This window comes from Cynocephalus volans, chromosome 1, assembly GCF_027409185.1.
Source record: "Cynocephalus volans isolate mCynVol1 chromosome 1, mCynVol1.pri, whole genome shotgun sequence".
Lineage (NCBI taxonomy): Eukaryota > Metazoa > Chordata > Mammalia > Dermoptera > Cynocephalidae > Cynocephalus > Cynocephalus volans.
The window spans coordinates 256341840-256358792 of NC_084460.1; the positions used below are offsets into that span (position 1 = coordinate 256341840).

The following is a 16953-nucleotide window of genomic DNA, read 5'->3' on the forward strand; positions in this document are numbered from 1 at the left end:
AGGATCATGTCATCTGCAAATAGGGACAATTTGGCTTCATCTTTTCCAATCAGGATGCCCTTTATTTCTTTATCTTGCCTGGTAGCTCTGGCTAGTACTTCCAATACTATGTTAAATAGGAATAGTGAGAGTGGACATCCTTGTCTTGTTCCCATTCTTAAGGGAAAAGCTTTCAACTTTTCCCCATTCAGGATGATATTGGCAGTGGGTTTGTCATATATGGCTTTTGTTGTGTTGAGAAACTTCCTTCTATACCTAAATTGCTAAGAATCTTATCATGATAGGATGTTGAATTTTGTCAAATGCTTTTTCAGTGTCAGTTGAGATAATTATTTGGTTCTTGTTCTTGGTTTTGTTGATGTGGTGTATCACGTTTATTGATTTGTGTATGTTGAACCATCCTTGCATACCTAGGATGAATCCCACTTGATTGTGGTGTATAATTTTTTTGATGTGTTGCTGTATTTTATTTGATAATATTTTATTGAGGATTTTTGTGTTTATGTTCATCAAAGATACTGGCCTATAGTTTTCTTTTTTTGTTGTATCTTTGTCTGGTTTTGGTATCAGGGTGATGTTTGCCTCATAGAATGAGTTTGGGAGAATGGCCTCTATTTCAGTTTTTTGGAATAGTTTGAAGAAGACTGATATTAATTCCTTTTAAAAGGTTTGGTGGAATTCAGCAGTAAAGCCATATAGTCCTGGGCTTTTCTTTTCTGGGAGACTGCTGATTAGTGCTTCAATCTTGTTGTTTGTTATTGGTCTGTTCAGGTTTTCTATGTGTTCTTGATTCAGTCTTAGTAGTTTGTGAGTGTCCAGAAATTTGTCCATACCCTCCAGGTTTTCAAATTTTTTAGTGTATAGTTGTTTATAATAGTCTCTAATGATTCTTTGTATTTCTGTGGTTTCAGTTGTAATGTCTCCTTTTTCATTTCTAATTATTTGTTGTTTGGGTCTTCTCTCTTCTTAGCCCAGCTAATGGCTTGTCTATTTAATTTACCTTCTCAAAAAACCAACTTTAAAAAAAACCAATTTATTAGTATCATTTTTTTTTACATTCTATGTTGTTGTTGTAGAGCAGTTGGGAGGGAGAGGGAGAAGAGAAAGGGGAAGGAAATGGGATGGAAGAAGAAGGAAAGAGGAGGAGTGGGATTGAGGCCCATGATACCCCCCACATTCCCACAGGGGAGACCAGTGGACTTCCAGTGGTGGCTTGGTTATTTCCAGGCTGGATGCAGATGTGAAGAGGGTGTGGCAATAGCCCTCACCCCCCACCACCCTAGATCAGGAACCTGGGGCCCTTCTTACTGAGTCTTGCTGGTCATCACTGGGCTGGTTGAGCATGGAGGGGTGCATGGTCGAGACCCTTGGCCCCCTGCCTTCCTGGCTCAGGAGAACCGGGGATGCCTCCTGCAGTGGCTCAGTGGTTGTTGCCAGCCTGGTTGCTCATGTGGGGAGGGGCATGGATGAGACCCTCTGCACCCCCACTGTTCTGGCTCAGGTGAGCCTGGGGCACCCCCTGCAGTGATTCTGTGGTTGCCACTGGGCTGGTTGCTCATATCGGTGGGGGGAGTGGAAGAGGCTCTTGGCCTCCTGCCACTCCAGTTTGGGATATCCCAGGGCTTTTCCTGCAGTGGCTCAGTGGTAGTCGCTGGGGTGGTTGCACTTATCAGGGGCATGACCAAAGCCCTCAACCCCCATATTCAATACTGGTTGTGGGTGTCGGGGGTATGGCTGAGGCCCGCAGCCCTCCCCCTTTCCTGGCTTAGTAGCCCAAGGGACTTCCAGTCCTTCTAGGAGTTATAGGTGTTCTTTGGTTAAATGAGACCTTTACTAGTTATCAAACTTTGTCTCTGATTGTGAGTACTTTGTTTTTACTTTCAATTCTGTGTTGGATTATTTGCTCTTCCCACCACTTAAACACTGTGCTCGAACTAATTTGTTGTCCTTTGCTTCTAAAATGGGGAAACTTCCTGTGGGGACAAGTACTTGAGCCCTGTGGTTGGGCTAAACTGCTGCTTTGCACTGATTCCCTAGGGAAGGCTTTTTGTACAGCTCAGGTTTTAATGGTTGATTTTATAGGTACTTCTGGATCTGGTGAAATCTGATGCAACTGGGTTGTATAGAAACACTGGTCTGGGCCTGAGACTTTTCCTCAAACTGCACCCCCTGCAATTCTATATTCGTGACCAGTCTCCTCTGAGTGGTCCTGCACTGATTGGAGAGCAGATCAGCTGTCCTTGCTGTACCGCAGTATTCCCCCAGTGGGCTTCTCTCCCCCACTGTCTGTGCTGCAAACACTTCCCATGGGACATGGGCCATGATTTGGTCCCTTGTGATGACTCACCACCCTCTGAGTGGCTCTTTTTTTTTAGTTGTTGTGGCTCCTTGGTCCTTTGTGGGTCCACGGGAACCCTGTTGGTGCTAGTGCTGGCCTGGGAGCCACCAAGGCCCTCTTCTCCCCTGCCACCTCCAAGCAATTTCATCCAAAAGTCACAGCCACAGCACAAAACAGTTGGAGCAGTTTTTTCTTTCTCTCTTCATGGCTTCTATGACCTTCATGCATTCCATAGGTCTCTCCTCCTCTTCCCCTGAGCTCTAGCAGCCCCAGCTTGGCTGTTGTTGTTTTTTAATAGTTGTTAATTGGTTGATTTGTGGAAGAGAGTGATGCTGGGGACTGTCATCTTGACCAGAAGCCCCCAACCCACCTTCTGTTTCATTGATCATTTGTATCATTTTTTGGATTTCTATTTCATTTAGTTCTGCTCTGATCTTAATTATTTCTTTCCATCTGCTAACTTTGGGATTGGATTGTTCTTGGTTTTCTAGTTCTTTGAGGTGTAGCATTAGGTTGTTGATTTATAATATTTCAGTTCTTCTGATATGAGCATTTATTGTGATAAACTTCCCTCTTAGTACTGCTTTTCCCACAGGTTTTGGTATTATGTGTCTTCATTTTCATTAGTTTCAAGAAATTTTTAGATTTCTTGTTTAATTTCTTCTTTGACCCATATGTCATTCAGGAGAATGTTGTTTAATTTCTATGTGTTTATATAGTTTCCAGAATTTCACTTGTTATTAATTTCTTTTTTTTTTTTCCGTCTTTTTCATGACCGACACTCAGCCAGTGAGTGCACCAGCCAGTCCTATATAGGATCCGAACCTGCAGCAGGAGCGTTGCTGCGCTCCCAGCGCCGCACTCTCCTGAGTGCGCCATGGGCTCGGCCTCATTAATTTCTATTTTTAATCCACAGTGGTCTGAAAAGATAAATGAAATAATTTCAATTTTAAAAAATTTGTTGAGACTTGGTTTGTGACCTAAGATGTGGTCTGTCCTGGAGAATGACCCATGTGCTGATGAGAAGAATGTATATTCTGTGGTTGTTGGATGAAATGTTCTATGCATGTCTACCAAGTCCACTTGGTCTAAAGTGTAGTTTAAATCTTGTGTTTCTCTGTTGATTTTTTGCCTAGATGATCTGTCCAATGTTGAGAAGGAGTGTTCCAGTCCCCAACTATTATGGTTTTGTGTCTATCTCTTACTTTAGGTCTAATAGTGCTTGCTTTATATAACTGGGTGCTCTGATGGTGGGTGCATATATATTTATTATTGTTATGTTTTCTTGCTGGGTGGATCCCTTTATCATTATATACTGGACTTCTTTGTCCTTTTTATGGTTTTTTTGTTTAAAGTCTATTTTATCTGATATATCTCCTCTCATTTTGGGTTTCCATTTGCATAGTATATCTTTTTCCATCCTTTCACCCTTAATCTGTGTGTGTCTTTTCAGGTGAGATGAGTCTCTTGAAGACAGCGTATATTTGGGTTTATCTTTTTAATCCAATCAGTCAGTCTGCGTCCTTTGAATGGGGAATTTAATCCATTTACATTAAGAGTTATTATTGAAAGGTGTTGACTTACTCCTGGCATTTTATCAATTTTTGTTTGGATGTTTTAAGTATCTTTTTTTCCTTTCCATTTTACTGCTCGTCTTCCATGTTTGTTTGTTTGTTTGTTTGTTTTTTGAAGTGGTTAGATAAAGTATCTTTCTCTTTCTTGTTTGCATTATGTTGTATTACTAGGTTTTGTTCTTTCTAGTGTGTTCATGATAGTGATTATTGTTTTTCACATGTACCTCCCACCCCCAGTTGTGCTACTTCATATGACAATGTAATTCTCCCTGTGGGTTGGGCCACTGGGTCGTGGATCTGTGCTCGCTCACCTCTTTCCCTGGGCTCCACTGGTGACTCTCCTTCTGTCTATGTCAGTGAGTGGTCAGCAGGCCATTGATGAAGCAGCAGTGGCTGCTGGTGTGGCAGCAAGCCACCCTTGCTGTGGCAGTTGCTATAGCAGTGGCTGTCACGAAATACTCATTCAGCACTGGTGTCTGCAGCAGTGGTAGGGAGTGCTGCTGCCAGTGAGGCAGCCAGTCATGCTGGCCAGTCAGCAGTAGGGCCATCTTTCAGGGTGGGGAACTTGCTGGGGGTTGGCAAGGCAGTCAGTTGCTCTGGTGCCATCAGTGGCAGGGCCAACTTAAGAAGGATTTTAGAATATAACCATAAAGTATAAAAGGCCTTTCTAAGTATGACAAAAAAAAAAAAAAACCCTGGAAGCCATAAAATAAAAACTAAAGTATGTGGTATTATAGAGATATTTTTTAATTCTGCATTAAAAGAACAAGAAACCAAAAACAAAGTCAAAAGACAAATCTGGAAATAAAGGAAATCTGGAAATAAATAGTTACGGCTCTCATTGTAAAGGGCTAACTTCTTAAACATATAGGTTTAAAAAGAAAAATACCAACAACCAAATACAAAGAATGGGCAAAGGATGAGAGCAAACAGTTAATAGAAAAGGAAGTATAGATGATTCATAAACATGAAAAGATTAATAACATCATTCAAAAATAGAAGACATGCAATTAAAATCATGAGCAGATACCATTTTTTACTTATCAGACTAGAAATAAGAATGATGAGGGTATGAGAAAATAGGTAATCTCATACATTATTAATAGAAATATAAATTGGTACAACCTCTACAGAGTACCTATTATATTATGTATTAAAATTAGATATAATAATACTCTTTGACTCTACAAAGGAAATTTTTTTAACATACATACGTAGAATGTGGCTCCCTTCCTTCAGTATACATGTACATTGTCATGTAAACTTCAGCAGCTGTCTTGTGACCATAGAGATAACCTGAGGGCTAAGCGAACACAGTGAGGATGGCAGAGTGAAGTGGTGGAAAGAATCCAGGTCTTCATTGACATTATTGTGCTATTAATCATACTCATCAAACTAATCATACTAGAGCTGCCTTACATCTGAATTTATATGAGAAAAAATTTTCTCCTATGTAAGCCATGTTTAAATTGGGGTTTCTGTTATTTACAGCTGAAAGTATTCTAAATAAATAAATATGTGTATGGCATGTGTGTACAGACATATATTATGTGCACATATACAAGTATATTTAAAGTTGCCATTACTAAATCTATCATAACTATTTCCCTATATTTGGAATATATGTTTCCAATTTTTAAAATAATTAACTGTGGTTTTACATAAATGTTTCCATCTCTGTGTTCTTTGGACAAAATTTTATAAGTAAAATCACTTTTTAGAAGCTCTGTGGATCTTGTTAAAAGAAATACTTTCAACAAATAGAGTTTATTTGAGAAAAAGAACAATTTTCCAATCTGGCAGCCCTCAGAACCAGAACAGGTTCAGAGAGCTCCACTTAGCAATGCTGGGAAGGCAGCATTTATAGACAGAAAATAGAAGTGAGGTACAGAAACAGCTTGATTGGTTATAGCTCTGCCCTTGCCTTATTTGGACACAGTCTGATCAGTTGGCAGCCTGTGATTGGCTGAAGTGGAGCTGCTGCGATTGGCTGAGACACAGCTATTTGTTACAAAATATACTACTAAATTAAGTTTTTGGCTTGTTTACATACTAAGTTGGGTTGCAGTTCAGTTAGGTAGGGACTCAAGGTGTAGAAGCAGCCTCAGGCAAAATTCAGTTTAATTTCACATTAAGATTGGAAAGCACTGGTCAAGGTCTTTCTATAGGCAGTGTATAGAGCGTTCATTTCTGGTCACCCATACTAATAAAACTAGATATGAGCATGAAAACTTAGTACATTGATAGGTGAAAGGATGGCATATAATTTTCATTTACATTTTTATTATTAGTGAAAATTAGCAACGTGGTTCATTAAAAAGTTACTTTTTTCCAGGAAGTATTTGTCAGATCAGCAGAATAAAAAAAAAAAAATGTAGCAAGTATTTAGTTTTTACATTCAAGAGTCTAGCTAGGCTCAGGTATAAATTATAAAGAGTTAGTAAATAGGTTCAGTCAGCCAGACCTATGCTGTATCTTTTCACATTAAGATCTCATGAGCTGATGATGGGAGAGAATTTGTTGGTAAGAGGGAGGTTTCAGATATTGGTCTTTTTTGATGCCCTACCTCATAGGCTGAGCTGGATCATAACCCTCCTTTAAGTTCAGACCCTTGAGAATAGGGGGGTATTGCACATCATTTTCTGAGAGAGGTCCAGGGAGATGATACGCATCATAGAGTAGTTCCCAAGGGTGTTGCATCTATAAAGTAGAAATAGTGATATAACATGAGAGGGCTTGAGGTAAGAGCTGAAGTCAGTTTTACAAGAATTAAAAAGTTATATTTTTTCACATCTGACTTAATGACTATGAAAAGTTACACCATTACATTTGAGTTTGCGTTTATTTCATCATGTATGCACCTGCCTTGGTCACTTTTCAGTTACGAGCCTCTCTGAGCCTCAACTTTCTCATTTTAAAATTGGAGATAATATCTGTATAGTGTGATTTTCTCCCTAAGTACATACTCAAGCATCTTGTCCAAGATTTTATGAGTGGTTTATTCCTTGCCCATCTGAACAGGATATATCAGGGTCAATCACACTAACCAGGTAATATACCAGATAAGGCTGTGTCTCTCTCACTATACATATATATATACATATATATATGTGTGTGTATATATATATATAGCCTCTGTCACAAATTCTGCCCTGAAATGATACTGCTGTCTTTGGCCAGGATTAGGGATCTTTGGTGAAACATCTGGTCAAGCTGGATGGGGCTCACTACACAGTCTACACATTTCTATCAGCAATTGAAGGAGCTCTGCTGGCACAGCAGTTGCAGAGTGATTTTTCCCATGAGAGGCCCACTTGTTTCAGTTTGTTTCAGTCACAGGGATGCACCCTGGCCTGTGAGTAGATGGGAATCTAGCTAGGTTCCCAGCAGTCCTATGCAACTTTCTTGGAATTCCGACTCTGGATTTGTAAGGAACTTAAGTTCACTATAAAACACAGGTCTTGGTAGATTCTAGACTTTGGGACAATTTTACTGGCTCCTAAGGCACATCTGATGGTAGGGGGGACTACCCTTATCTACTCTTTTTTGCTATAATTTATACCCCATGGCATCTGGCCAGGTTCAGAGCCCAAGATGACCTAGAGTTCCTCAGTCATTCTTCACCCAGTGTGCAGGTAGCCACATAATTCACTCCATCATTTGAGTTGCCTGAGAAGTATGCAGTTTTTCAGAAAGATATTCTTAGATGTTGAAGCTAAGCAGTGCCTCAGTGACCACTCAATTGTTTTATTTAACAATTTAGATTTTCTTCCAGAGTTGCTCCAGTATACTCAGTAAATGGTGTTTTTAAGCTTGATTCTCACTTTTAGAATTCTATCTCAGCATTATCAGGATTTGATGACATCATGTAGGCAAACTTTCTTGTATGGACATCTTTTGATTTTGGCTGGTTGAGAAGTAATGCCAAAATTCTGAGTTCCATGGGAATAGAGCCAAGAGATATTTGGCTTCTTAAAGTTAGTGTCCGTGGGAGTGGATCTGGGAAAGTCTTGTGGAGGGTCTATGGCCAAAACGGCATAATCAAATTTTGTTCTGAATAGGGTTCTTCATAAGACATTAGGAAACACTCGTAGGAGAAGTTTTCTTAGTAGGGTAATCTTGAATGGTCAGGAAAATAAAGTTGTGAATTAGTGAATTAATCTTTTTTACATTTTTGGTTTAAAGTTACCTTCAAGATTAATTGAATTGACTATTGGTCATTCTCAGGAGAACTTTTCAACAAATCTCCTTAGGATCAGAATCTAAGAATATGTTTTAGATTTCTATAAGTTAATTCTAGTGAATAGTGTTTTGCCTACAGTGCCTATAGAGAACTAATAAAAGAAAATTTTATTAAGATCAATATAATAGCATTATACTGTTAAAACACTTCTTTTTTACAGCAATCCCAAACTGGAATCAATAAAAACTGAGCATGTGTGTGTCTTTGCTTCATTGACAAGCTATATATTTCTGTGTCAGGAGTATTTAGTGTAATATTAAAACTGATGTGAACTATTCAACCTTTATAAGTTATATTATCAAGTAGTTGTCTGTCATTATTTTACATTTATTTTATGCCTGTCAGATAAATTGGACAGCCTCATACATACAATCTTACATTCAAGAACATCCTGGGTTCTTGACAAAATGAGGTTCTCATTGAGGTATTTTGATATGTACTCTTTGATATGCATAGTAGAATATATTTAAGTATTCCCTAGATGTATTTTTTTGAATGGCAACAAAGAAAATCTTGCTATAAACCATGCATGCTATCTAATATAAATGTATTCATTTTCCAAAAGTCTTTGGAAAGACTGCAAAATGCCATCTAGACATGAATATACTAATTTAATACCATTTGCATTGTTTGACATCTTACTCAGGGATGACCAAGATGAATACAGTTTTCTTGGATATGTTTTCCAGTATATAGATAGGAACTGAAACCACTGTATATCACATGCCAGTCAAGTTATAACTTGTATATTATTGCCTATAGTTTAATTTTTAGTTATATTATTGGTAGTATTCATGTGTTTTGTTTTAAAAAGTGATCATTTGATATTTTAAGTGGACTTTTTAAATTACATTACAGTTTTAAGAAGTACTAGTAGGATGAATGATAAAACAAATGTAACATTTGAATTTAATTTCTATTTCTTATAATTAATGTACAAATATAAATTTTTAAAATTACATCTATATTAATTATGAATTATTTACTTAGGAATCATAACACAATAGAATTTTAATTATCTTCCCCGTTAAACTTAGTCACTGCTTTATAGCTAAACTACTAAACTGATAGGGGGTGGAGAGGCTGGATCACTTCAAAAATATTTAAGTATGGTATTGTGCTTAAGGATTTCTAGGTACTTTTTAATTGTTTTGCTATTCAGTTTGAAAATCGGTGTCCCCTAAAGTTCAAATAAATGTGCCAGTATCATTAAGCGCTATGAAAAAGACATAGCTTCCCTGTGTCCCTGTGGCTTCAGTAGAACTTGTAACTCTAGGACTGTATACCCTTGCCAACTGCAATGCATTTGGAAATTGAACCTATGAAAATATATAAATAGTTTTCAGGTCAAGAAAAAGAGAAATGAAACAGATATAACTAGTCCTTACTTGTGTGTGTGTAAAGTGACTTGACCAGGACCAATTTAATATGAATTTCACTCATGAGAGCTCGAGTAGCAGACCTAAAATTCCTAAGCCAAACTTTTGTAATAAACCATTAGGCTTTTTCATAATAAAGTAAAAATCAGAAATCCAGAATTAATTATTATCACAAAAAACTGTTACATCTTTCAAAAAATGTGAAAACACTTTAATATATATTGTTTCTACACATTAGACGTAAGAAATAATTTCACCTAGTCATAAGTACAATGAATGTGATTAACAAAATCCCAATTTACAAAATAGAAGTAAATAAATGCAGAAATATATTCATTATCAAATTATAAAATGAAAGGAACAGTTCTTGTTGAGATAACCGTTTATTATTCTTCATTTCAGGTAATGGAGTTAATCATTTTGGTACGCTTAGTAATATTTATAAGTATTAAAATAATGGAACGTTGAGATTTGAATACAATGACAGTAAACCACTGAAATTTCACATTCACATTATACAGCCATCATGAATCCATAAGTGAATGTTAATAATGTAAAAAAATATAAAATGATTGTAATATAACCATCTAACCATTAACATATGGAGTTTTAAAACCGCTATTTAATCTCTAATTTGCTCTGAAAAATAAGCAGTTGCTCTTCTGTGATACATGACGTGTCTTTGTGCCTTAATACTTAATTTGAAATGTCCTTAATGTAAAAATATACCAAAGTAAATAAAAAAGGAGACACTTATTTACAAAACAATATTGTATACAATTATATAAATGCAATTATTTCAAAGTCTATACAATATTGATAGAATCAGTCATTTCTATTATTTTATCATAAAACTGCAGTGTTGGAAAATTTTGAAATTTTGATAAAAATGAGTACTGTTTGACTGCCTTTTACGATAATGTAGTTTCTCCAAGTATGCTACAGAATTAAAAACCGACCTCAAGAAAAATGATTCTTCTTTCATTAAAGAAAATCCATTCCCCATTTGGAGGTGTATGAAATGCACCTGAAGAAAGGAGAAACATTATTTTACTGAATGTTTTTTATTTGATAAACTTGATGACATCAGTCATTCAGCCTATTGTATTAGCACCATTGGCATGGATCGTTAATATACTGTATCAATCATAATAGGAATGGAAACTCCCATGTAGTGTACCATCCCTATTTTTGTGGAATTTTATCTTACCAAGTATGCTATCATATAATACAAATTCAAGTGTTTAAGGATGATTCGAATTATGTTATATAACAATCCTGCATTTTACCAATACTATATATAGAATTTTCTGTAAATATTAAAGGAAACTGAAGAAATAAACTTTAAAGCATACTCCTTTAATTCACCAGAACACAAGGAGAATTGCTTTTATTTCCTTGCCTATATTGTAATATATATGAACATAAATGTAATTTGATCTCCTTCCAGTTCAAAAATTCTGGAAATCATAAAACTTTTTATTGTATGATTTATTTTAATAGTTAAATGCCAACGATTGCATATATTCTCTCTTTTTAGTTCATATACTGTAGCTGGTGCTTAAGTGACTGTAGCATACTCTAGGCCTCTAGCCTGTGGTACGTAATTTCACAGTTTCAAAATTGTTAAGGGGAGACCTTCCATGTTTTAGGAAGTTATAAACCCAATATAAATCTCATGAGCACCCACAACGGTCTACTACCATCGCTGGAATTTTTCCATATATTATTTGTTCTTTGCCATTAAAATATAGCATATTAATTGGAGACATCTTTGTGGGGGTACAGCAAGGACCTGCTGAACCTCTGGGATTTGCTTGGTGTACTAGATGAGTATGAGGATATTTTTGTAAAAATACAAATTCACACTCTCCAGAGCAGTAATTGGCCTTATATCTTTTAGGCGCAATAATCCAATCCCATCCAAAAGCTTCAAAATCCACAGTTAGAGGATAACGACAGCATCGTGATTCTGTTGAGTGCTCATCACAGTCAAGACCAAAATCTCTTCTGGATCTTTTTGGCGTATCTGTTACCTTGACCTCTAAAAAGGGATTCTGTGTGAAAAGGAAAGAACAATCAGTAATATTAATTGACACTAAAACACTTTCCTACCTTAATAAGTCATTATCGAAGAAAGAAACTAATCATTTTGCTTATATCACATTTATTTTTAAAAGGCAAAACGTTAAGGAATTTTAATTTACACTAGGCTTGATTTTTCCCCCTATGGCTCAAAAGAATATAGCAGCAATACAAATTCCCCTGAGGGTCAGTCCTATGTCTTTTTAATTTTTGTTTTTCCAAATTTGAGTATCACACTGCCTGGTACATAATTGATGTCCTGAAAATACTTATGGGAAAAAAAGGGAGAGAAGGAGGAAAAGAGAGAGAGAGAAGAGGAGGAAGGGGAAGTGGGGAAGGAGGAAAGAGGTGAGCTCCCTCTCTTCATGCTTGATTAAATATGTTGGCTAAATATGTCTGGTGACTCCTGGAGGGATAGGTATATTCATCCATCCTTCATTTCCTAGGTCTTTACTCAGGGAAAGTTGGATATTAAAGCCAGAGCAAAATAGCTACCTCCCAGCACTGTACTTATGGTGATGGAAAAGGAAGGTAGGGCTCTGAAGGTGGTGGTTTGCTTAATGGGTTGGAAAGAGAACCATAAGAGAGGGAAGGATAGATTCTGAAGAGGAGACTATGAAAATTTCCTTTATCCTTTCAATGAAAAATGTTTCTATTCAGATATTTAAATAATAATAATTTGTTAGCCCCAATCTTTAAATGCATTTGAGACTTTGTTTCCTTTCATATGGAAAAATCTGAGAAATACATTATATTAACCTCCTGTTTAATAATAATTAAAACCTATCACTTTGATCGTTAAAATACTACCTATAAAAGAGAACACTTTCTCAAATAACTGATAATAGTTTTTACCCTATATCAAAATGAAAGTAAACCTGGTAGTTATTTAAGATTGTGAAAAAGAATAATATCATTTGGGGAGTCAACACATCTAAAGTAGCATATATGAAGAAAAATAGATCATTTAGAAAACTAGTTTTTTAAGGAATATGTTTTCATTTGAAGTAGATATGATTTGCTAATTATATAATCTTTATAACCAAGATCATTTAAAGATTAAAAAGATAACTTAATGCTTATTGTTTACAAATATAATCTTCTGTTGTAAATTATGTTGCTGGATGGAAGTAAAAAATATGGTCACGTCAAATAAGTTTTTGAAAACAGAAGTAAACAGAAGCCTAGGTAAGCCAGCAGAGTAACCCTAAATTTATGTTAAGTTTTAAAATAATTTTTATTAATTTTTATAATATATAAGATATTATCATCTAGTTGGCCTGGTATTAAATCAGTTGGCATTCCCTAAGTAAACTGTTGCACAAGAATGCTAAGGCAGATCAGAAGTAAGCTAGGTGGCAAAGGTTAACTAGCTTAGAAATTAATATTTTATTAGGGGTATTCCACACAGTAATCTATATATACATCAGTGCCTCAACACTCCACAAGTAATAAACATTTATCAAAAGGACCTTAAATATAATATATTTAATAAAATATAAGCCTATACATATTATATTTAGTTAATTGTTATAAATAAAAGCATTTTATTTTAATTATAACTTTTATATATGCTATATGCTAAGCCAAAAATTTTCAACACACTTGCCACCCTCTGGGAGAAAAAAAAAGTTTTTAATTGTTGGATATGTACTAGAATCCACTATATAAAGCTCATGCTTTTGTTTATATAATCATCTATCATGTCAATGAAAAGCACTTCATGTTTCAATCCCAACTGAAAAGAACTTAAGAAGTTAAGAACCATGATATGATAGTTTTTTAAATCTTCATGCAAAGTAAGAGTATCAAGGGAGTGTTTCATAGGATATGAAATTGGATACCTACTTTTATTGGGTACAGGGCTACCCTTGAGGTAAGATACCTTTGTTTGGCTCATGAGTATAGGAAATTAGTAGTTATTTTCCACAATCATTCATTCACACTATGAATAAAAACATAACAAGGTTGTTAGAATGTTATTTCCAGTTATCACTTACCAGCCCATCTTCTCCTGGTCCTGGGAAGGTTACAGCAAGATCATGACCATTCTCATCTAAAGCTTTGATTTCAATGCCTAAGTTGGATTCAGGTTGTTTGAGCCAATTTTGCAACACTGTCTTCACATCAATGCTCTGCCAAATACCAGTGCCTGGGTTCATGTCAAGTTTCAGAGATCGGATTCCAGTATACCTTGTACCGTCTTTCATGGGTTTGATGAGTCTCAGGATTTGCACAAACACTGTTGTAGGAGTCTTGACAGGTCTCAGATATATCCACAGTTGGGCCTTTACTACTTTATTGTATTGTATTTTAGAGCTAAATTTAAAGAAGCAACATTTGGGTTTTCCTTCCACTTGCATTAGAAAATCAGCTATAAATGAATAAAGAAAGAAGAGTTATTAATATTAGTAATTTCCCATTTAAAAATGAACAATATCCCTCCATATTAATAGTTGAGCATTTTTTTCCATTGGGATAATACATGCATATGCAGTCTTCTAAAATGAAATACTATGCAGAACTTCATTCATAACTCAAAAAATATCAAAGAAAATAATTACTCTAGCTTTTCAGAATTTTTTAGATATATTTATTTTCAGCTGTTTATAAAGAATCTACTCCCTTTTCCAGAGAACTCTGGACTAAGGAAAATCCTATGAAGGAATAAACAGTGGATGAATTTTTAAATGATGATGATAGAACAAGAGACACTGTAGAGGAACATCCACTTAGAATTCTTTGGGAATCTGAGTAGTTACACTTACTGAGCAGCTGTACCAATCAGTCTGGAAGAAGGAACCCTTCCCCCAGGCCTGAATTACCTGGGGACCAGACACAGCAACTTACTGAGCCTCGGGAATTAGTAGAAAATATAGTACATCTGTTATGTTTTGGCTCTGGAACAGCCTTTTAAAGAAACAAAACTAAGCAAAATTTAGATGTTATATTCAGACTATCTCAAAAACTAGAAAGTATTGTCTTGAGGGCCTGGCTGTCATTGTAAGCAAATCACTAACAATTTCTTTTCTTTTGATTTTCCAAAATTGTCTATAAATAAGGTAAATATACCCCAGGACTATTTGATAGCAGAGTCTTAAAGAAAATTATTTGTTGCATTGTAACCTGATTACTTAATAAGGAAAACAATATTTGGAAACTGTTTTGAGTCTGGTTTAAAGCATATAAAGCATCGTATTAAGGCAAGATAACAGACACATGGCACAAAATCTTTCTTGTCATGCCTTCTCTGTCAAGGTGCCTGTCTTTCTTTTCTGCAGAAAGCATTCTTTTGAACTGACTGCAAAAGGAATTTCATGAAATATATTCTTTCAGAGGCAATGTTGATACTACAGGTTACAGTTCTACTTCTCATGAAGAATAAAATATTCTAGACGATTATTAAGCAATGTGCCTGCTTGGAAATACAGAGACTGGGTACTCTCGACAGTAGCACCATGGTCAAGGTACAAGTAGGACTTAGTGAGTCATAACCTACCTGAGTAAAATGTTTATTTCTTAGCCATTTTCTGATATTTAGCTTACGATTATGATGCTATGTTTATTTCATCATTGCTCTTACTAATACATTAAACTAATTAAAATTTTTTTCATACTCTTCAGTGTAATAGCTTTCAAATTAAGTATTTTAATTTGTGAAGAACATAAAAACAGAGAGTTTTGAATAACAAATCACTCTAGGTGTTCAGCAGTGCTCAAATAAGCTTACACATCTAGCAAATTTCTTCTGTTTTCTACTAGTGAAAAAACTTATTATAAATGCATATTTTAGATAACCAAATGCAATTATAAAATTTTATGTTAGTTTTTAACATTGCTTGTAGTATCTCCCCGTCCTTGTCTTGGTGTTATTAGGCTGTAAAAGCATAAACATGCTATATTTGCTGTATTAAACAAAATAACATTAATGTTGTGCAAGCTTTTTATTTTCTAACTGTTTAGCTCTATAAGGAAACAAATAATGCAGCAGATTTCAGTCTCATTAATATATTTCTCATGAAATCTTAATATATTAATATATTTCTCATGAAAAAAGAAACTCTTTTCCCTCCTACTTACATACAAGCCAGCAGCTTGGTAAAAGATCCTGAAAATAGATCTGTTTCTCATAAACACTAGAACAGTCAGCAGAACTGTTGATATACACTGATAGGACTACTTACACTCTGTAGGCATAGTAATGATTGTTTCCGTCGTAGCGTGATAATCATCATCTTCCAAAGAACCATCACTGCTGTCATCCCTCTGGACATCATACTGATCAATCAGTTCCCGTAGTGGAGGAGCTTTGGGTAAAAGTTGTCTTATAGCATCTTTGCTGATGTTAGGAGCTGTTTCCAGGCGAAGTTTACTGAGGATTTGAATTTTTATGGCTTCTATTCTTGAAGATTTCGTATTTTGTCTCCAAGTACATGCATTGCACAGCCCCTCTTTTTCCACATTTTCTTTTTGCTCACTGTTCTCATTTAGATCCACTGGACCAGCAACAATCAGCATAAACAGGTAAATATAAACACAGATTTGCAGTTTTTGCATGATTTTAAAATCAATACAATCTTTTTCCTTGTTCTTATTTCTTCCTTTTACTTTTCTTTTGCTTTTGAGTAATGCCAAACAAAATTTTAGTGCATGTACAGTCTCAGAGACAACTTGCCACACCAGTGAATCTTTTATACTGTATTTCAAGTGGCTTTTTATATTCCAACTTAGATGAGACAAGTGTCGTCAGGATCTATGATTGGCTCTTGCTCCACAATGAATCTCGCTGTCAGAGGTTAAAACCCTGTCTGTCACAAGTCACCAAACAGTATTTTGTTACAGTCAAGGGTGAGCTGATTCATTTGACTGCTTCATAAAAAAAGTAAATCTACAAATAATGAAAGATATATGTGACATTTGAAAAGTTAAAGTCTGTGTTAATATAAACTGTACTTAATTCTTAATCTTTATAAAGTTCTTAAATTATAATTTAAATAAGTAAATTTGAGTTTACACTTCATGCTAAAAATATGAATAGTTACTTCCTCAAAAATTAAAATGATTTTATATTGCTTAGGCAAGCACTTGAAGTAAAAGGATTTTTATTTATTGTATTAAATTATTTTAGTGCTATGTAATTAGGGAAATAAAAATTAGAAAGGCCTGAATTAAAAGTTAAGATTATGATACTAGTAAAAGACTTTCATCTGTGATGCTAGTAAAAGATTTTTGTCTATAATTTGAGAGATTTGTTTTCCTGACTAAATTCTTAACATATGTTGAAAATATTCTTATTATACTGTCCTATTGTGCATAGAATTATTTTAAAATAGT

At 35.2% G+C, this 16953-nt stretch overlaps 1 protein-coding gene across 1 annotated transcript; it reads right to left on the reverse strand.

Annotated features, from left to right (window-relative positions):
* Positions 1-11210: 11210 nt before the first annotated feature.
* On the reverse strand, positions 11211-16176 carry MSTN (myostatin). Its single transcript, XM_063115803.1, has 3 exons — positions 15804-16176; positions 13620-13993; positions 11211-11591 (listed from the first exon to the last, which is right to left on the reverse strand). Exons 1-3 carry the CDS (start codon positions 16174-16176, stop codon positions 11211-11213), a joined length of 1128 nt encoding a protein of 375 aa, XP_062971873.1.
* Positions 16177-16953: the final 777 nt, after the last annotated feature.